Below are 22112 nucleotides of genomic sequence, written 5' to 3'. Positions count from 1 at the left end.
GGTCACACCCATTTGACAGTTTTGTTTTAAAATCACATATTGAGCCCTGTTGGTGTAGCTCAGTGGATTGAGCGTTGACCCATGGACTGTGAGGTCCCAGTTTGATTCCCAGTCAGGGAACATGCCCAAGTTGCAGGCTTGATCCCCAGTAGGGGGTGTGCAGGAGGCAGCCAATGAATGTTTCTCACACTGATGTTTCTTTCTCCCTCTTCCTTTCTCTCTAAAAAAATCAATAAAAACATTAAAAAATAAATAAAATAAAATCACATATTGCTATATTTTAAACAATGACAAACCTTTACTTAAATTGTATGCTTGCTGGATTTTTCTTTTTCAAGCTCACTTTTTAAATTATGGAAGTAATTTGATAACTGCAAAAAATCAAGAAAACATAAAAGGGTGCAAAAAAGAGAAAATCACGTATACCCCCTCTTACCACTTTTAATGTTTGGTGTGTTTTCTTTGATCTTTGCATTATGTTAATGCACAGTAGTGTCTATTTAAAATGTGTTTACAAAGCTAAGGAGAGGTCATAGTGTACCTACAACTCTGTATTCTTCTTCTGTCCCCCAATATATGAGGTACTCTACAAATATATTAAAAATTGAATTGTTGAATTAGTATTGTACCATTTCTCCTCATTAAAAATTATTTCTGCACAAGGCATTATTTGGTTCCTAGTTCTTAGGTAAAATAAATAATGATGAAAATATTTATACCTAAACTTTTTCTGCATTTATGATCGTTCCTTAGGAAAATGTATGGGATCAAAGAGAATAAAATATTTTTTTCTGATAATGTTTTTCAAAAAGGTTATATCAGCTTTTACTTCGACCACCAGCGTAGCCTGTCTCACTGTTTCCTTGACAACAGTTACTATTACCATTTTAAAATGACACTGTGCCCTGGCCGGTTTGGCTCAGCGGTTAGAGCGTTGTCCCGCGGACCAGAGAGGCCAGGGTTCGGTTCCTGCTAAGGGCATGTACCTCGGTTGCAGTTTGTCCCCGGCCCTGGTTGGGATTGTGTGGGTGGCAGCCACTCGATGTGTCTCTCTCATGTCGATGTTTCTCTCTCTCTCTTCATCTCTCCCTCCCGCTCTATCTGAAAATGCAAAAAAAAAAAAAAAATTTTATTTATTTAAATGACATTGTTATTTCATAGGTGAAAACCAGAAAGTTTGCTGAGAAAATTTCTCCCTTCCATTACAAAATAAAGTCCTTCTATATGTTCACTCAAGAGTGGTATCTTCCAACCTAAAAGCAGGTTAAAAGAGGAACTGTCAAGTTTATTCCCTTTTTCAAACATTATTAGTTTAGTGGACTCTGCTACCAAAAATATATGGATAAAGTAGCGTGTAAATCAGATTAAGAATCTCTTTCATGTTCTTAAGAATAACCAAATGAGTAAAAGGCATATATTTATTCCATTCTTCCTGTCCTACAATGCAAGTATTTCAGGTCTTTGAAGTGTGATTACTGACAGCAAAACTTCAGTATAAGGGTGAGAGGACTAGTTGTAGATTAGCTGTTGTTTTGCATCTGATGAAAACAAAAACTGTAACATTATGCAAACAAAGTGATACCTCGCTGACTTAGGAGAGACAGTAACATACCATCAATGTGTGTCAGAAAATTTCTTTCTCCAGTGATATTTAAGGTAAGATGGTCAGCTACTTTCCTGAGATAGCTCCAGGGCAATACTGGGGGTAAATCAGACACATGACCTCAACGGAGCCCTGTGCAACAAAAAGATGCTAGGATAACCAAACTTAAAGCAAAAATAAGATCATTCTGATTTTTGGAAAATATTTTTTATTCAGTGTTAAAGATTAAAAACTACAAGATTTTGCTTGCAGCTGATGAGTGGAAAGAAAAAAAACATAAATTATCATCTGATTGGCTAGTTAAAACGCTCTGACTCAGAGTCAAATTACTGTGACACACAGTTACTTTGTGTGGGCTTAGTTCTGGAGCAGTCAACTCTAAACAAAACGTATTATCTGAGAGCACAGGGCTAATGGGTATCTGAAATACTGAATAAGGAAACATAAAGGGAGGTTGTGGCAGACTTCTGATTCTTTTAGGCTTCTAGCAGTTGGTTACCATGTGCAAGGACCTAGCAGCGAGTTATTTTATCTCTTGACTTGTCTGAGTTAAACAATTTTAACTCACTAAGCAGGAATAAAGAGACACTTTATAGATCAATTAGAAAACATAAAGCAGTCCCACCTCTCCAGCAGAATTTTAGTTGAATTAAATCATAAAAGAAACAATGATTATTGCACATAATGTACTTGTCACACTACATTTGTTGAGTAGAATTTCCATTCCAAGTGTTGTTTTCATCTTCACCATCATCTTGAGTCCTCAATCTATATATCTTCCCCTCCTTTTTAAAGTCTTCCCCCCGTTTCTCCAGCACTCTTTTTCTGACAGGTTCCCTGATACAACAAAACAGGGAGAAAAGAGATGATATAAAATGAAAACAGCAGTAACACAAAGCTGTTTCTTTTACCATTCCATTAGTATAGGCAACAATTATTTTAAGGAAAGTTCATGGGAAATATAATTATATCTACTACTGTAGTACTAGACTTGATACATTTTTGGCAGCTTAACTTCATCTGTTCTCCAAGACAAACCAGCTAAATCATATTTTCCATTTCCATGTATTTCTTGATGACTTTCTAAGCTTTAGAAGAGTGGGACTATCTGCCAACTACTCTTTTCTTTATTATTTACGCAAGCTGATAATATTTACTGAAACTTACACAGTACCCTAGAAGTTATTCAAAGCTCCATTCACAGCCTAATTTACAGAAATGGTCAATTAGCCATTTTAATCCTTTTATAATGTTTAATAATTTATTTATACAATTAAGAACAAACAGGATGAAAATGGGAAAAAAACGGATGAAATTTAAAGTAATTCATTCTCTAACACCAGAGGGGAAGAGAGAGAGAGCAAAGGAAAACCAACAGTGGACCACAAAGTTTTGCCTCTCAGATATACATTCACCCCATCCTTTGCCCCAATACAAGTCCTGTTCCCTTATTGAAAAATGTTTTAAAAACCCACACAGCAAGCTATCTGATAATACAATAATTCAGAATTAAATGCTTCCACCCGATGCTCAGTAAGAGTTCTAAAGTTCAGCACTAACAAGGCCTAGTTTGAATGCTGTTCTGATACTAGAGAAGAATTTTCCCTTGTCTCCATTTGAATAATGTACTAAGGCTATAATTGATCCTCCTGCCTAATAGTTCAGAAATAAATAAGATAAAAGCTAAATCAATCCAACCACAATATTTACACAAATCTTCATCTGGAGCGTCAATAGGACACAAGACTAGGGATTTCCTTACTGATGGCAGACAGGCAAGAATTTTTATTACTTATCACATAAGACTGGTATGACAATTTGCTATAATGCCTATTAACAGCCTAATAGAGTGTTTAACATAGTAGGTATATATTAAAATAAATTGTGGTATTGCCCGGCTGATGTGGTTCTGTGGATGAGTGTCAACCCATGCACCAAGAGGTCACTGGTTCGATTCCCGATCAGGGTACATGCCCAGGTTGTGGGCCAAATCCCCAGGGTGGGGCATGCAAGAGGTGACCAGTCAATGCTCCCTCTCATCAACGTTTCTATCTCTCTCCCTCTACCTCTCTAAAAATCAATAAAGAAAAAAATTTTTTTTAAATAAATTGTGCTATTATTAGAAGGGGGTATAATCTCACCTTCTAGGAAAATACTTTGTTAACCTGTTTCAAATATACAAAATCTTAATCATTAGTGTTGTCTGTTAGTATTACCTTTCTAACCTTGACCATCTGCAATAAAAGGTAGGTCTTTTGGTTAAGGAACTAATCCAAATAACTCTTTGAAGGAGGCACCATTTTAAGTGAATATCCAGTTTCTTCAGGTTGGTCCTTCTCTAAATGACCCAGAGAAGACAGCCAGCAGATCAAAATCCACTTGGGTTAAAATACTCTAGAGCACAATCCCTCTAAAGAAATTATGCAAGCTGGCTGTGAGAAATCAATGGAATGAAGTATCTTGTCAGGAAAAACATGGCTAGCAAGAAAACACACTATTTAGACCTGGGGAAAAAAAATGTGCTTATACAGTTAGGGGATGAAGAGAATCAATAATGAAATAACAAAACCAGGAGAGGTGAAATAGCTTTCTATGAACTAGGTTTCAGAAAGATGACTGAGAAAACTCAGGTGAGTTTCCCAGGAGAGATGATATAATAAATCTTCAGAACATTTGTTTTTTCCCCCATATACAGAAAGAAGGCAAAGTACCTTTAACAAAATTTTTCATTTTGAATAAGGTACTAGGCATTACTAACATTTTGCAAATGGGTAAAACACAGATACCTTTTTTCTGAAGTGCTAGAAGATGCAAGGTTTGAGGATTCTGAAGACGCTGCTCTCACTGAGGTCTGTGCAGGAGGAGGATTACTAAATAAGAAGTTGCTAATCAATCTCCAGATGGCAAGGAATGGGTAAAGTACTGTCCCCAACAATGTCCAAAAATCTCCACTGGAAGAATGTACCATAGATGTAGTTGGTCTTCCTGCCTTAAAATAAAGAAACAAACCTAGATAAAGACTGCATCAACCCAATTATATCACACTGAAGGTTCTATGTGAATCTTTTATCCGAAGAATGGAGCTCTACTTTTTATTTTTTGTTTTGTTTTGTTTTTTATCCTCACCCGAGGAAATTTTTCCTTTTGTTCAGATAGAGTGGGAGGGAGAGAGAGAAAGAGAGAGAGAGAAACACTGACGTGAAAGGGACACATCGAGCCCTGGCCTGTTTGGCTCAGTGGTTAGAGCGTCCGCCCGAGGTCCTGAGAGACCCGGGTTCGGTTCCCGCTAGGGGCGTGTGCCTCGGTTGCAGTTTGTCCCCGGCCCTGGTCGGTTGTGCGGGTGGCAGCCACTCGATGTGTTCCTTTCACATCGATGTTTCTTTCTCTCTCTCTGTTCCTCTCTCTCCCTCCCACTCTACCTGAACAAAAAATGGAAAAATGTCCTCGGGTGAGGATAAAAAAAAAAAAAAAAGAAAGGGACACATCGAGTGGCTGCCACCGCATGACCAACCAGGGCCAGGGACAAATTGCAACTGAGGTACGTGCCCTTAGCGGGAACCGAACCCAGGTCTCTCTGGACAGCAGGCTGACGCTCTAGCTCTAACTGCTGAGCCAAACCGGCCAGGGCAGAGCCGTACTTTTTTTTTTATAATAAGTCTAACTTTATTTATTTATTTATTTATTTATTTATCCTCACCCGAGGACGTTTTTCCATTTTTTGTACAGAGTGGGAGGGAGAGATAGGAAGAGAGAGAGGGAAACATCAACGTGAAAGGGACACATCGAGTGGCTGCCACCCGCATGACCAACCAGGGCTGGGGACAAACTGCAACCAAGGTACATGCCCTTAGCGGGAACCGAACCCGGGTCTCTCCAGACCGCAGGTGGACGCTCTAACCACTGAGCCAAACTGGCCAGGGCCAGAGCCATACTTTTTAAAGGAGTAATCATAACATAAAGACAAGTCATTTTTGGTAAAATGAACCAATTATTTTTAAGACAACTAAACTTTTATATTGAAATTAATAACTTTGATAAGAAAGATGCTTCTTGAATATTAAAAAAGGGGGCGCCCTGGCCAGTGTTGCTCAGTGGTTAGAGTGCCGGCCCTTGTACTGAAGGGTATCGGATTTGATTCCCAGTCAAGGGCATGTGCCTGGATTGCAGGTTTGATCCCTGCCCTAGTCCCGGTGTGTGTGGGAGGCAACCAATGGACTTGACTCTCACATCGATGTTTATCTCTCTCCCCCTCCCTTCCTCCCCGCCCCCCATCACTCTAAAAATCAATGAAAAATATTCCGGTGAGGATTAAGAATAAATAAATAAATAGGGAAAGTCTCAAACCTCAGTGAATGCAACTAATCCTGATTATTGGAGGGCTAATTGTTGCAGGAGTGGGGCTCTAGTTCAGAGCAGGTAATACTACACTAACCCAGACGCAGAAGACTAAGGCTCTCGTCCCGGCTCTGGCACATAAGGTGGTACCTCTGCAAAGTCATTTGAGCTTTCTGAGCCTCTTTTCCTCACCAGAGATTAAAATATTGTTGTATGGGTCAAATGGAATATGTTAAAAATTAATGTTGTTTTTGTTAAAATGTTTTTTAAAAATCTGGTAAACAGTATAGTAGTACACAAAAAATAGAGGAGAATTTGAGATCTTGTTCCTCTGGCAAGTGTCCATTTTGGCTCAAATAAACTCATAAAAATTCTCAAAAAAAAAACCAACCCAACAACACTGCCCTGGCTGGTTTATCTCAGTGGTTAGAGCGTCAGCCCGCAGATCAGAGAGTCCTGGGTCTAGTTCCCACTAAGGGCATGTACCTTGGTTGCAGTTTGTCCCCAGCCCTGATTGGGGCCGTGTGGGTGGCGACCACTCGATGCGTCTCTCTCACATTGATGTTTCTCTCTCTGTCTTCCTCCCACTCTATCTGCAAAAAAAAAGTCCTCCAGTGAGGATTAAAAAAACAACAACACTTAAGTCCAAGATTAGATACTCTGCATTTCTTACTTTCTTCTCTTACAGTTAATTTATTGTCCATGAAAATAAACAAGGAAAAAAGCTGAAAATTAAACTAGTGCTTCACTAGCAATAAAAATACATAAAGCACAGAATAATGGAACAATAAACTGATCTAGCCCTGGCCAGTTTGGCATAGTGGTTAGAGCATCAGCCCTTAGACTGAAGTTGTCGTGGGTTTGATTGCTGGTCAAGGGCACGTACCTGGGTTGCAGGTTCAATCCCCAGCCCCAGTCAGGGTCCTGCGAGAGGCAGCCAATAGATGTGTCTCTCTCTCCCCCTTCATTCCTTCCACTCTTTCTAAAAATCAATGGAAAAATGTTTTGGTAAGGATTAACAACAACAAAAAAACTGATCTAAAATTTTTGGACAATGTGGATTTTATATATCCACAATACACTATTCAGCTTCCTTCCTCTAAGTATAAGAAACAATAAAGAGTAGAACAAACAGCACTGTAAGAAAAGAATAAATATATGTGTGTATATACGTACTGGTAAGAGTACCACTGAAGCACTTGGGGCAAGTTCCAAATCCAATAATTTCTTTTTATAATCTTCTTTGGTAAATTCTCTCCTGGGAAACATGGTTGCTAATGAAAAATTACCATAAGTGTTGCCAACAGTCTGTAACATAATAAGTTTTAAAACATTACAACGTGCCTTTTTAAAAGGTATTACATACTCATATGCATCTAAATAGACTGCTTTAAATAAAATTGCCTGATTTTTAAAGTTTATTTAAATGTTAACTCAAAGAAAATTTATAAAAACTGGGGGCAGCTGAAAGCTGTCAAATCCAAATAGTTAAGAGCTCAAAAATGACCCAAAATTAGCAAGAATATAGTTTCTAAAACCATATAAACAAACTGAATAAAACTGAATTAGATATCTCTTTTATATATGTATGCTCCATGAGAGTTTTTACTATCCTTTACAAACTTCTATTAGTATCTTATGAATACATTTGGATTACAAATGTAAATTAAAAATATGGAATAGATCAAAATTTCCCTCATATATATAACACACGAAGTTTTTGCCTCCTCCTCTCAAAGAATAAATGGTGCATAATCAACCTATACCATACATATAATCCCAGACTCAGGAAATTACACGAAGCAGCATCAGAGCCACCCTCACAATTTTACTTGTCAAGTCTTAGACAACTGTTTATCTAGAAGATTCCAAAGAAAAAGATGAACACTTTTGTGGTTTTTGTAATTTTTCACTGTAGATCTTATACATACCTCTCATTGTTCTCACTCTAACATAAAGACATACACAAATACAAAATCAGGTCATTCAACTGGTAAGAAGTTCTAATAGGACTAAAGCAATCAAAGATCTTTTTTTCCCCCTCATGTGCCTCCCCCTCTTTACTTACCTGTGGTAGAAGCACTAAGACTCAGGCCAGGGGCACCCCCTTTTGGGAGGCCCCAGGTGAGGTTTCAAGGCAAAAGAAGAATGAAAGCAGCTATTTGGGTTAGTTCTACTATATAAAGTTTAGGGAAAGGAGTTCTTTTTTTTTTTTTTTTATCCTCACCCGAGGACACTTTTTTTTTTGCATTTTTTGTTCAGACAGAGCGGGAGGGAGAGAGAGGAAGAGAGAGAGAGAGAAACATCGATGTGAAGGGACACATCGAGTGGTTGCCACCCGCACGACCAACCAGGGCCGGGGACAAACTGCAACCGAGGTACGTGCCCTTAGCGGAAACCGAACCCGGGTCTCTCTGTACCGCAGGCCGACGCTCTAACCGCTGAGCCAAACCGGCCAGGGCGGGAAAGGAGTTCTTAAAATAAATTTTTATATTGTCCAGCCCAGCTCACCATTGGAGGAAGGCAAACAGCAGGCATCCTTCCCTCGGGATCCATAAGTGAGGTACCAGATTGAACAGAGAGATCTAGTGGAAAGATCTGAACTCTAATTTTAACACTGAAGTGATAGGAGACAAATACTGGTACCTATAATGAGCCTAGATCCTACAGGACATCTGATGCCTAGAATCCACTGAGTAAGAAATCAATCAGGAAATACAAACTGATTGGAAGTTACTCGCTGCTACTTTTCTAAGATAACAAATTTCACAACCATGCTGATTTTAGAGTAAGGGCACATTCTGAAAGTAAATTCCTAAAGAAGATACTTGTTGCCAAATAAAGATTATCGGTCTCACCCTGGCCGGTGTGGCTCAGTTGGTTGGACATCATCCCCTATACCAGGAGGTTGCAGGCTGGATCCCAGTGGGGGGCATGGCGGGCAGGAGGCAACTGACTGATGATGTACTCTCACATCAATGTTTCTCTCTCCCCCTCTCCCTTCCTCTCTCTCTAAAAATCAATACACTATTCTTTAAAAAACATGAGATAGTCTCAGTATTTAAATTATGGAAAAAAAAGATTATTGGTCTTTAGGCTTAGGCAACTGGCAGATGGTGGGAAAATGGCAGTTCAAAAGCATTCTAAGCAACTGCAGAAAATGTGGAGGACCAAGAAATACTGCATCCTTTTTACTGGGGACAACTCCCTTAGATAAGATCTCTAAATCATTTGATTCTCCTCCAGTTAAGAATACTAAGCAGTGAAAAAATTTCTAGACCTTATTGTACAATATCAACAAATTCTTATTTTTGCACGACAAACATGTTATTCCTATGTGGCACTAACTCATGAGGGAAGCTCCACAACATCCCAAAGTTGTCCTGTGCCTCCCTCCTGGGGATAAGTCATGACTTATGCACATTCTTCAAATCCTGCTTGAAAATGTTCCCCTCCTACATTTTAATAACCTATTTATCTACCTTTACTACAACTCAAGACAAATTTACCTGTGCAGCAAACTGCCTTGCCTCTTCTAGAGGAGCATCAGAAGGGAACTGATTTGTAAAGGAAGAACCATCAGGAAGACGAAATTGAATTCTTGCAACAGTGCTATGAAAAAAAGAAAATCTGAGTCAGTATCATTTACCTCTATATATTTTCAAACAATATCAAAAGGTAGAGAAAATAGAAGTAAAAATGTGCAGTAAAAATAGTTTTTTCCCCACAATGTCAGATCTTTTATATATATATATATATATGTCTACACATATATATACACGTATGTGTATATATATGTGTAGACATATATATATATATTTTTTTGTCTCACTTGAGGACATTTTTCCATTTTTTTGTTCAGATAGAGTGGGAGGGAGAGAGAGGAAGAGAGAGAGAGAGAAACATGGAGGTGAAAGGGACACATCGAGTGGTTGCCACCCGCACGACCCAACCAGGGCCGGGGACAAGCCGCAACCAAGGCACGTGACCTTAGTGGAAACCGGTCTCTCTGGACCGCAAGCCGACGCTCCAACCACTGAGCCAAACCAGCCAGACCAGATCTTTTATATTTTTTAAGAACAGCTTTACTGCACTATAATTCACATAACATAAAATTCACCCTCTTAAAGCATACGATTAATTTTTAACAAAGTTGTACAATCATCATCAATTTCTAATTCTAGAACATTTTTATCACCCCAAAAAGAAACCCCAAACCCATTAATATTATTCTCTCACCTAACTCTTGCAATCACTAATCTACTTTCTGAATCTATAGGTTTGCCTACTTTGGGCATTTTATATAATGGAATCATACAATGTGTGACTTTTTGGTAACTGGCTTCTTCCATGTACCATTATGTTTCAAGGTTCATTCACAGTGCAGCATGTGTACTTCTTTCCTTTTTATTGATGAATAATGTTCCATTGTATGGGATATACTATGTTTTGTTTATCCATTCTTCAGTTGATGAATATTTGGGTTATTACAACATTTTGGCTATGATGAAGAATGCTGCTGTAAGTATTCAAGAACAGATTTTTGTGTGGACATTTATTTTTCAATTACACATAAAAGTAGAATTGCTGGATTATCTGGTAACTCTATGTTTAACATCTTGAGGAATTGCCAAATTGTTTTTCCAAAGAAATTGCATCATTTTATAATCCCTTTAGCAATGTAGGAAGGTTCCAAATTCTCCACATCCATGCCAATACTTGTTGCTGTCTCTTTAAATGTAGGCATCCTAGAGGGAATGAAATAGTATCTCATTGTGGTCTTGATTTGAATTCCCTAATGACTAGTGATGTTTAAGCATCTTTTCATGTGCTTATTGATCATCTGTCTATCTTCTCTGGAGAAATGTTTATTCAGATCCTTTCCCCATATTTAAATTGGGTTCTTTGCTTTTTATTGTTGAATTATGAGACTTTTTATATTCTAGACATATAATCAGATATATATGCTTTGCAAATACTTCCTCCAATTCTGTGGGTTACTTTTTCACTTTTTGTTAAAATTTTTAAAAGTATAGTTGACATACAATATTATATTCCTTTCAGTTAATTAGACATTTATATACTTTATGAACTTAGCACTACAATAAGTCTAACCACCTGTCACCATACATAATGATGAGGATATTACTGACTATAGGGAATATTTCCTGCGCTGAAATCATATCCTGTGACTTATTCTATAACTGGCAGTTTGCATTTCTTAGACCCCTTTACCTTTTTAATCTCTCCTTCCGTTTTTGATGATGTTCTTTGAAACACAAAATTTTTAAATTTTGATAGAAGTCCAACTTATTGCTTTCTTTTCTTGCTTGTGATTTTGATGTCATGTCAAAGAATCCACTGCCTATTCCAAGACCACAAGATTTCCTTTTCTTTTTTCCTAAGTTTGTTTTTTTTATAATCCTCACCTGAGGATATTTTTCCATGTATCTTCAAACAGAGTGTGTGTTTGTGTGAGGGCGGGGGGAATACTGATGCAAGAGAGACACATCTAGCTCCAGCCAGTTTGGCTTAGCAGTTAAGAGCATCGGCTCGCAAACCAAAGAGTCGCGGGTTCGATTCTGGTCAAGGGCACAAACCTTGATTGCACTTTGGTTCCTGGCCTTGGTCGGGGTCATGTGGGAGGCCCACATCGATGTTTCTCTCTTTCTCCCCCTCCCACTCTGCCTGAAAATAAGTAGAAAGATATCCTTGGGTGAGGATTTAAAAAAAAAAATTAAAAAGAGACACACTTCTATGGTTGCCTCCCACACAACCCTGACCAAGGCCAGGGACCAACGCTCTAACCACTGAGCCAAACCGGCCAGGGCCTTTTTCCTAAGATTTTATACTTTGTTAAAAAACATGTTTTTATTGATATTTTTAGAGAGAGAGGGAGAGAGAGATAGAAACATCGATGTGAGAGAGAAACATCGATTGGTTGCCTCCTGCACACCCTCTACTGAGAATTGAACCCACCCACGCAAGTGCACTGACCAGGAATTGAACCAGGACCTCTCAGTCCATGGGAGGATGCTGAATCCATTGAGCTACACTGGCCAGGCAAGATTTTATACTTTCTAAAAAAGATTTTCATTGATTTTTAGGGAGAGAAGAAGGGAGAGGGAGAGAGACAGAGAAACATCAATGTGAGAGCAGAACATCAATCAGCTGCTTCCTGCACAATCCCTACTGGGGATTAAGCCCACAACCTAGAAATGTGCCCTGACTGGGAATCAAACCAGTGACCTCTTGGAGGGATGACCCTCAACCAAGAGCCACATTAGCCAGGCTGATTTTATACTTTTAACTTTTACATTTAGGTAGATGATTCATTCTGACCATTTTTTTTTGTGGGTTTGTTTTGGTGTGTGGTCAGGGTCCAAATTCATTCTTTTATGTGTGGATATCCACTTGTCCAAGCACCATTTGTTGAAGACACTATTCTTTCACCACTGAACGGTCTTGGTACACTTCCCAAAAATCAACTGATCACCCTGGCCAGTTGGCTCAGCGGTTGGAGTGTCGGCCTGCAGACCAGAGAGTCCCGGGTTTAGTTTCTTCCAAGGACACATACCTAGGTTGCAGTTCATCCTGGCCCCAGTTGGGGTAATGCGGGTGGCAATCAGTTGATGTGTCTCTCTCACATTGATGTTTCTCTCTCTCTCTTCCTTCTTCTCCCTCCGCTCTATCTGAAAATAAATGCAAAAATGTCCTCGGGTGAGGATTAAAAAAAAATTAAAAAAAATCAATTGATCATAAATGCACAGGTTTATTTCTAGAGATTCAGTTCTATTACATGATCCATCCTTATGCCCATTCCATATTGTCTTGGTTACCGTAGCTTTGTAGTAAGATCTAAAGTTAGAAAGTCTGAGTCTAACTTTGTTCCTTTTCCAGATTGTTTTGACAATTCTGGATCCCTTGCACTTCCATATGAATTTGAGGATCAGATTCCTGAAAAAAATCTCCACACACACATACACAAACAGTTGGGATTTTAATAATAATTGTGCTGAATCTACAAATCAGTTTGGGAAGAAGCACTGCCATTTTTTTTTTTTAAATCCTCACCCTGGGATATTTTTCCATTTATCTTCAGATAGAGTGGAAGGGAGAAAGGGATAGGGGAAGTGGGTGAAGGGGGAGGGAGAAAAGGAGAGAGAGAAGGACACATCGACATGAGAGACACATCGATTGGCTGCCTCCCACACAACCCCTACCAGGGTCAGGGACCGAACTCAACAAAGATACTTGCCCTTGAATGGAATCAAACCCAAGACTCTCTGGTCCCTGGGCTGATGTTCTAACTGCTGAGCCAAACTGGCCAGGGCAGCACTGCCATCTTAATAAAAGTGCAAAACTTGTACAATAAAAACTAGAAACACTGTTGAAAAAATTAAAATCTAAATACAGCCCGGCCGGTGTGGCTCAGTGGTTAAGCGTGGACCCATGCACTAAGAGGTCGCCGGTTCAATTCCCGGTCAGGGCACATGCCCAGGTTGTGGGCCTGACCCCAGTGGGGGGAGTGCAGGAGGCGGCCAGTTGATATTCTTTCTCATCGATGTCTCTCTCTCTCTCTCTCTCTCTCTCTCTCTCCCTCAAATCAATCAATAAAGAAAAAAAAAATTTTTAATAAAAAAAGGAGTTTTTAAAAGTAATTTTTATGGTTACAAAAATATGCTTGTTACTTTTCCAATATGAAAAATATAGAAAAGAGAAGAAAATAAATATTAATCACAATCCAACTAACAAGATGTACTGAAAATCTGAATTTTTATCATTGTTTTGGGAACTGCCTTATCACTGCTACATGTCACTCATTCTGGTATGATTATCAGTAACACTTCCTCCACCTCCTTCACCACAGGAGTGACCTTATCAACTACCCCAAACAAGAGAGTCCACATAAGTAGACAATACTGATTGATCTGGAGGTGGCCACATCATCCAAGCAGGGCAAATTAGAATTCCCTTCAGTGAATGATATGGGCTTTGGGAGAAAGGGTTCATCTCTCCTTCTGGAATCAGGCACTCAAGATCCTGAAGGTGCTATAAGGCCCTGGGCTCTCCTAACACCACCTAAGACGTTTCTCTGAGAATGAAGCTAAACAGAAGAAACCAAAAGATTAAAAAGAAAGAAAGAAAGTCCTAAATATCCTTTTGATCCCTGAATCTAGCTGTGCCTAACCAAATCTGTCACTGGAATTCCCAAATGCAAAGCCAATGGATGTCCTCTTTTGTTTTTATCCTATTTGACTCAGAATCTGACAACAAAAGAATCCTAATATACAAGATAATCATTATAATCATTTTGATGCCTTTTGAAAGAGTTTTTTTTTTTTTTATCCTTACCCGAGGACATTTTTCCATTTTCTGTTCAGGTAGAGTGGGAGGGAGAGAGAGGAACAGAGAGAGAGAAAGAAACATCGATGTGAAAGGAACACATCGAGTGGCTGCCACCCGCACAACCGACCAGGGCCGGGGACAAACTGCAACTGAGGTACGCGCCCTTAAGCGGGAACTGAACCCGGGCCTCTCAGGACCGCAGGCCGACGCTCTAATCGCTGAGCCAAACGGGCCAGGGCTGAAAGAGGTTTTTTAAACCTCCTTTTAAAAGTCATTTACAAACATTCATCACCTTGTAACAGGGTTATGTCCTAACAAACCCATTGTAAACTGAAAATGCATTTGTTTTCTTTATTTTTTTTATTTTATGTTTTTTTTATCCTCACCCGAGGACATTTTTCCATTTTTTGTTCAGGTAGAGTGGGGGGGGGGGGGGGAGAGGAACAGAGAGAGAGAGAGAAACATCAATGTGAAAGGGACACATCGAGTGGCTGCCACCCGCACAACCGACCAGGGCCGGGGACAAACTGCAACTGAGGTACGCGCCCTTAGCGGGAACTGAACCCAGGTCTCTCAGGACCTCAGGCTGACGCTAATACAATGAATACACTGTAGAGTATTGGTTGTTTAACCTTGTGATAGTGTGCCTGACTGGGAGCTGCGACTCTCTGTTGCTGCCCAGCATTACAAGAGTATATACCATACCACTAGACCAGGAAAAGATGAAAATTCAAATTCTGAAGTATAGTTTCTACTGAATGCTTATCGCTTTCAGCCATTGTAAAGGCTGAAAAATCCTAAGTCAAACCTTCATAAGTTAGGGACTGTCTGTACTTAGTACTATTATATTGAACACTCACATTCAATAATAAATACCACTGGCAGTTGCCAAACTGGTATGTCCTTCTAAAACTACTTATTATAGCCACAGCACACACATCAGTCTTAAAAAGCAGTCCACAACCTCTGTTCTTCTCAGCTGCTGCATATACAAAAATGTTTAAGGGGGAAATAAAGTACCTTCTTTCTCTTGCAGAAGCATCCCTCTTAACTTCCACTTCTGCCTGTTTAGCCAGCAAGGCGGCGGCTTTAGCAGCTTCTACTTCTTCCTTTGTCTTTGCAAAACGAGCTGCTCTCTCTGCACGATCCTTTAAAACAGTTGTTAGACACTAAGTATCTTTCACTGCCAGAATTCTCTATTCACACATTCCAAAACACAAGAAACAAACACGCACATGCATAAAATTCCTTAAAGCCATACACAGTTAACTTTATCACTCTGGATCTGATATTTTTTAGTTTTATCAGCTGCCAGGGACCAGAGCTGTTATTAAACAAACAGGGACTTAATTTTGGTCATTCTTGTATCACCAGAGCCTAGAACAAGGTCTAGCACACAGCAGATTAGTATTTGTTGAATAAACAAATGAACAAACAATATTAAGGTAAGCATGGATTTCATATATATTTACAACTGTTCAATTCTAAAAGCAATTGTTGTAAAACCATCCTAAGCTTCTACTTGATGTTCTAAATCCTTTGAATGTCCCAAAAGAGAATGCTTGTGACTAGAGAAAACTACTAGATAACCAATTCTTAGCTTCTTTTCTAGAGAATCTTTGAAAACTACCTTTTGAATACTGATAAAATTCGTGACATAAGGAAAATAATTAATTTGAAAAAAATAATCTCAATTTTAATATTAACTGTATTTTAATTCAATATATAATTTCTGTAAAAGGAAGCTGAGAACTGGTACTTTATGGATCACTAAAATTTACTATTTTTGTGAACAATGGTAATAAACCAAAACCATTATGTATGGAAAAACAATTTCAAAAATGTTCTAAGGTCAAGCATTAAAAATAAACTTAACACTCACCAATGCAATCTGCTGTTTTATACGCTCTCGAGCTGCCCTATCTTCTGCCTTTTCTCTGTTTCTTTCTTCTAACATCCTTTTCGTTAATTCCTCTTCTTGCTTTCTTTTATAATCCAACATTTCTTTTCCAGTTTTTCTCCTCTCAATTTCTTTCTTAATCTCTCTCTGCATTAAAGAGAAAGTTTTATGAGCCAAAAACATAACATCATAATCTGCCCTAGATATTTTTCTGTATGCACGAAAAGCTGGTTGTAGGTACAGCTAAAGGAATAAAACAACTTCAAAAAATGTAATTGCTGTAGAATTTATTAACAGCAAGGGATACTGATTAAATGTATATCAATTTATATATCTTTGCTGATGATTCTATTAAGATTATGATGTGCGTCCAGCCGGTGTGGCTCAGTGATTGAGTGGCGACCCATGCACCAAGAGGTCGCCAGTTCAATTCCCAGTCAGGGCACATGACCAGGTTGTGGGCCTGATCTCCAGTGGGAGGCATACAGGAGGCGGCCAATCGATGCTCTCTTTCATCTATGTTTTTATTTCTCTCTCCCTCTCCCTTCCTCTCTCTCTAAAATCAGTAAAGAAAAAAAAAAGATTATGATGTGGTCAGTGTAACTGAAAACAAAGAGAATTACAGGTCTTTGGTTTCTAGATATGTTACCCATCAAGGACAACAAGGCAGTCATTTATCTGGCTTAAAGAAATGATAACCTTCCTATATTAGAATTCCAGAGATGATGCAGATTAGGAATGCATGGTGAGAAAAATAAATGGTGCACTAGAATGCAGCAACCCTACAGGAAAAATTTAGCAAAATGGCTACAATTTTTTTTTCACAAAAAGGAACTAAAATTTTGATCTGCATCAAACTAAAAAATATTTTAGTTTAAGTCCCTTTATTCTTAGTATAAAAGACTCATAGCAGAAGGAGAAATGATGAGCCAATTTACTCCCAGCAATTTACAAAAGAACAGACAAAAAAGTGTACACTATGATCCTACTAGGGAAGATAGATAATCCCCTTCACTGTGCTGCAACACTGAATTATAACCAGGAAGCCATCCTAGGTTTGACAACTGAAAAGGGAGTCAAATGTTCCCTCACTTAATAAAAGAGTAAAACAATGTTCAGTGCACAAACGTTACCTGTTCTTCCTCTTTCCTTTTCTCTTCTCTCCTTTCTTCAAGTTTTTTGGTTAGTCTGTATTATAAAAATTTTTTTAAAATATGTTAACTGAGACACATCATAATAATATAAAATATACTTAGATTTATTTAGCTAAAAACAATGGGGGAAATGTAGAAAGAAACAAAAAAAGCTCTAGAAGACAAAGCAACAAATTATCTGCTTTGGCTCTGACTGCAAGAGAAATCTGTGAGAAGTCAGTGGAAGCCCACTGGGAAGCCTGCTTCCAGCTCTAAGTGTCTCCCTCCTATTTACCATTAGTTCCCCTTTTTATCCCCCCATTTGATATTGATTTTAAAATATACGTATACATCTTCAAACAAATATTTTAATCAATTAGTTACAAATGCTTTACCCCCTTACACATAAGTAAATAGCAATATGGTACAAAATTGTTAAAAATAAAAGCAAAGCCCTGGCTGATCTCAGTGGTTAGAGCGTAGGCCTGCAGACCAAAGAGTCTTGGGTTCGACTCTGATCAAGGGCACGTGCCTGGTTGCAGTTTGGTCCCAGGCCCTGGTTGGGGTCCTGTGGGAGGCGAACAATTGATGTGTCTCTTACATCAATGTCTCTCTCTCTCTCTCTCTTTCTCTCTCTCACCCTCCCACTCTATCTAAAGATAAATAGAAAAAAAGTATCCTCGGGTGAAGAATTTAAAATAAATAAATATATAAAAGCAAAAACTGAAGGCTAGCATTTATAAAAACTAAAAATAACAAAATTTATTTCCCACTGCAATAAATTCATCAATTAAAAAACTAATGGTGCAGCCCTGGCTGGTTTTGCTCAGCCGTTAGAGCGTCAGCCTGAGGAACGGAGACACCCAGGTTTGGTGTCCACTAAGGGCACGTACCTCAGTTGTATTTTGTTCCTGGCCCTGATTGGGGTTGTGTGTGTGGCAACCAGTCGATGTGTCTCTCTCACATCAATGTCTCTCTCTCTCTCTACCTCCCTCTCTCCCTCCCGCTCTATCTGAAGATGAATGCAAAAATGTCCTCAGGTGAGGATAAAAAAAAAAAACTAATGGTTCAGCCCAGCCAGTGTAATTAAGTGGTTGAGCATTGCTCAACCTATGCACCAAGAGGTCACCAGTTCAATTCCAGGTCAGGGCACATACCCAGGTTATGGACCCAATCTCCAATGTGGGGCATGCAGGAGGCGGCCAATTGATGTTCTCTCTCATCAATGTCTCTCTCTCTCTATCTTCCTTCCTCTCTCTCTAAAATCAATAAAGAAAAATTATTTAAAAAAAACTAAAAAACTAATGTTTCTGCCCTGGCTGGTTTGACTCAGTGGTTGAAGTGTCCGGTCTACAGACCAAAGGATCTTGAGTTCAATTCCCAGTCAAGGGCACATATCTGGGTTGCAGGTTCAATCCCCAAACCGGTCAGAATCGTGAGGGAGGCAACCAACTGCTGTGTCTCTCTCACATCAATGTTCCTCTCTCTCTCCCTCCCTCCCTTCCACTCTATCTAAAAAATAATCATAAAGATAAAATAAAATAATAGTTTAAAAACTAATGGTTCTGAAAGCAGACAGTGGTAATGGTTGAACAGTGTGAATATATTAAAACTCACTGAATTGTACATTTTGAACTTTATAGTATGTGAATTACATCTCAATTTCTAAAAATAATGGAACTTTAGCCCTGACCAGTTTGGCTCAGTGGTTTAGAGTGTCAGCCCATGGACCAAAGAGTCACAGGTTCTAGTCCGGTCAAGGGCATGTACCTCAGTTGTAGTTCAGTCCCTGGCCTTGGTCAGGGTCATGAGGGAGGCAACCAACTGATGTGTCTCTCTCACATCACTGTTTCTCTTGCTCCCTCTTTCTCTCCCCAACTCCCTCTCTATCACTCTATCTGAAGATAAATGGAAAAATATCCTCAGGTGAGGATTTAAAAAAAAAAAAATGGAACTTTCTCTGAGAGGGATTTGGGTTACAGGGATATATGTAGTTGCTAAAACTCAGCTGAACAACTTATGCCAGAAATCAAAGGAGTGCTCAAAGAATAATGAGACGTATGTCCAAAGCACAGAAGACCCAGTATGAAGGGATTCTACTAGTCAAATCTGGGGCAATCTGTGTACCAAAAAGAATAAGAGAAATGGCCCTGGCCGGTATGGCTCAGCAGTTAGAGTGTCAGCCCTCAGACCAATGAGTCACGGGTTTGATTCTGGCCAAGGGCACATACCTCAGCTGCAATTCGTCCCCGGCCCTGGTTGAGGTCTAGCAGGAGGCAGCCACTTGATGTGTCCCTTTCATGTAGATGTTTCTCTTTTTCTCTCTCTCTGTCCTTCCCACTCTATCTGAACAAAAATGGAAAAATATCCTCAGGTGAGGGTAAAAAAAAAAGAGCAAGAGAAATGAACTGTAATACATTAGAGAGAAAAAAGGATTCATGAAACATCTTACTGCTGAGAGGAGTTATAAACTGGTATATTGGTAAGTAACCACTTTTGGAAAACTGCCTACTACCTATGACCCAGAAATTCCCACACCTACAAATTTATCCTGAAGATATGTTCACCAAGACATGTACAATAATGTCATAGTGCCCTATTCATAATAGCCCAAAACTGAAATAATTCAAATATCCATCAACAGTAAAATGAATAAACCATACAAAAGTCAAGTAATAGACTACCACACAGCAATGACACTGCACCAACTACTGCCACATGCAACAACACAGAAGAACCTCACAAATACAATGCTGAGCAAAGGCGAGCATAAACAAGGACTACATGTGGTATGGTTCCATTAAATTCAAGATAGTGCCCTGGCCAGTTTGGCTCAGCGGTTAGAGCGTTGGCGTGCGGTCTGGAGAGACCCGGGTTCGATTCCTGCTAAGGGCACATACCTCGGTTGCAGTTTGTCCGGTTGGGTCGTGTGGGTGGCAACCACTTGATGTGTCCCTTTCACGTCGATGTTTCTCTCTCTCTCCCTCCCTCCCACTATATCTGAACAAAATATCAAAAAATGTCCTTGGGTGAGGATAAAAAAATAAAAAATAAAAATAAATAGATTCAGGATAGTGGTTATCTCTGGGAGGGAAGCAGGAATAAAGATGCATTACGCTGCCCAGCCGTTATGGCTCAGTGGATTGAGCATCGTCCCATGGACTGAGAGGTCCTGGTTCGATTCCCAGTCAGAGCACATGCTCGGGGTTCTGGGTTCGATCCCTAGGAAGGGACATACAAAAGGCAGCCAATCGATGTATCTCTTGTACATCAATGTTTCTATCTCTCACCCTTCCCCTCTAACAAAATCAATAAAAAACATATTTATAAGAAAAATATTAGGCCTCCAGTGTATGCAGTGCACTTGTAATTTTCTATTTCTTGATCTGGGTGCTGGTGTCCAATAAGAAATTTACTGAAAAAGCCCTGGCTGGTTTTGCTCAGTGGTTAGAGCATCGGCCCACAGGCCAGAGAGTCCCGGGTTCAATTCCGGCCAAGGGCACGTACCTCAGTTGTGGTTTGTCCCCGGTTGTGTGAGTGGCAGCTAATCAATGTCTCTCTCTCACATTGATCTCTCTCTCTCTCTCTCTCTCTCTTCCTTCCTCTCTCCCTCCGCTCTATCTGGAGATAAATGTAAAAATATCCTCAGGTGAGGATTAAAAAAAAAAAAGTTTACTGAAAAAATGGCAGGGCACTGGAGAGTTTGGCTCAGTGGCTGGAGCACTGGCCCACTGACCGAAGGGTCGGGGGTTCGATTCCAGTCAAGGGCACATACCTGGGTTGTAGGTTCCATCCCTGGCCACGGTCAGGGTCGTGAGGGAGGCAACCAATCAACGTCTCTCTCTTACACTGATATTTCTATTTCTCTCTGTCCTTTGGTCCCTTCCACTCTTGCTAAAAAAAAAAGCAATGGAAAAACATTCTTGGGAAGATTAACAAAAAATAAATAAATAAAAATAAAAGGATCAGGAGTGGAAATCAGGGAGAGGAGAATCAAAGAAAGCACTTTTCTATAGAAGAATAAAAGCCAGCAAATAAATGTAAAGGGAATAAAATTGGGGGGGGAATATCACCATTAAGAAAAATACGTTTTACTGATTTTTTAGATAGAGAGGGAGAGACATAGAAACAATCAATGTGAGCCCGGCCAGTGTGGCTTGATTTGTTGAGTGTCATCACACGCACCAAAAGGTCGCCGGTTTGATTCCCAGTCAGGGCATAGGCTCAGGTTTCAGACTCGATCCCCAGTAGGGGCCTTGAAAGAGGTTTAGCTCTGTGAGACAGGGAAACTAACAGCATGTTAGGGGGTTTCAGAATCCAATAACCCTGCAGAGAATGAGTAAGTCGGAGCAGAAAAGCACCACAGAGTTTACAACAGGGGACAGTGGGAATGAAGGCAAACTTAAGGGTACACAAATGATGAGCTAAGAGAACATTTGGAATAGGAATATTATACAGGTTGGTGTTTTTAGTTATTGTCATTGTCAATGAATCAGATTCCACAAAAAGAACAAAATTCCTAATTGGGTGTAACTCAGATAAATAAAATTCAGGACCTCACTCTGTGAATTATTGATCAGTATCAGGACCCAGGCTTTATTGGTTGAATCTGATAAAGAAATCTGAGCCCTGGCCAGTTTGGCTCAGCGGTTAGAGCGTCGGCCTGCGGTCCGGAGAGACCCGGGTTCGGTTCCCGCTAAGGGCACGTACTTCGGTTGCAGTTTGTCCCCGGCCCTGGTTGGTCGTGCGGGTGGCGGCCTCTCGATGTGTCCCTGATGTGTCCCTTCACGTC

At 39.7% G+C, this 22112-nt stretch overlaps 1 protein-coding gene across 2 annotated transcripts in view; it reads right to left on the bottom strand.

The window, feature by feature from the left end:
* Nucleotides 1-325: 325 nt before the first annotated feature.
* UBXN4 (UBX domain protein 4) overlaps nucleotides 326-22112 on the bottom strand; it is a 46203-nt gene continuing 24416 nt past the window's right edge. The window contains exons 7-14 of one of the 2 annotated variants that reach the window (XM_036254425.1): nucleotides 17321-17375; nucleotides 16170-16334; nucleotides 15308-15435; nucleotides 9448-9550; nucleotides 7115-7246; nucleotides 4390-4592; nucleotides 2306-2440; nucleotides 326-371 (exon numbers count right to left, since the gene is read on the bottom strand). In XM_036254425.1, the coding sequence (XP_036110318.1) occupies nucleotides 347-371; nucleotides 2306-2440; nucleotides 4390-4592; nucleotides 7115-7246; nucleotides 9448-9550; nucleotides 15308-15435; nucleotides 16170-16334; nucleotides 17321-17375 (946 nt within the window). In that variant the 3' untranslated portion in view covers nucleotides 326-346. Of the gene's footprint in view, nucleotides 372-1826; nucleotides 2441-4389; nucleotides 4593-7114; nucleotides 7247-9447; nucleotides 9551-15307; nucleotides 15436-16169; nucleotides 16335-17320; nucleotides 17376-22112 lie in introns of those variants that run through there. The other variant, XM_036254424.1, reaches the window with a different exon arrangement.

Source organism: Molossus molossus, unplaced genomic scaffold (genome assembly GCF_014108415.1).
Source record: "Molossus molossus isolate mMolMol1 unplaced genomic scaffold, mMolMol1.p scaffold_m16_p_11, whole genome shotgun sequence".
NCBI lineage: Eukaryota > Metazoa > Chordata > Mammalia > Chiroptera > Molossidae > Molossus > Molossus molossus.
This window is presented reverse-complemented; position numbering and strand designations above follow the sequence as displayed.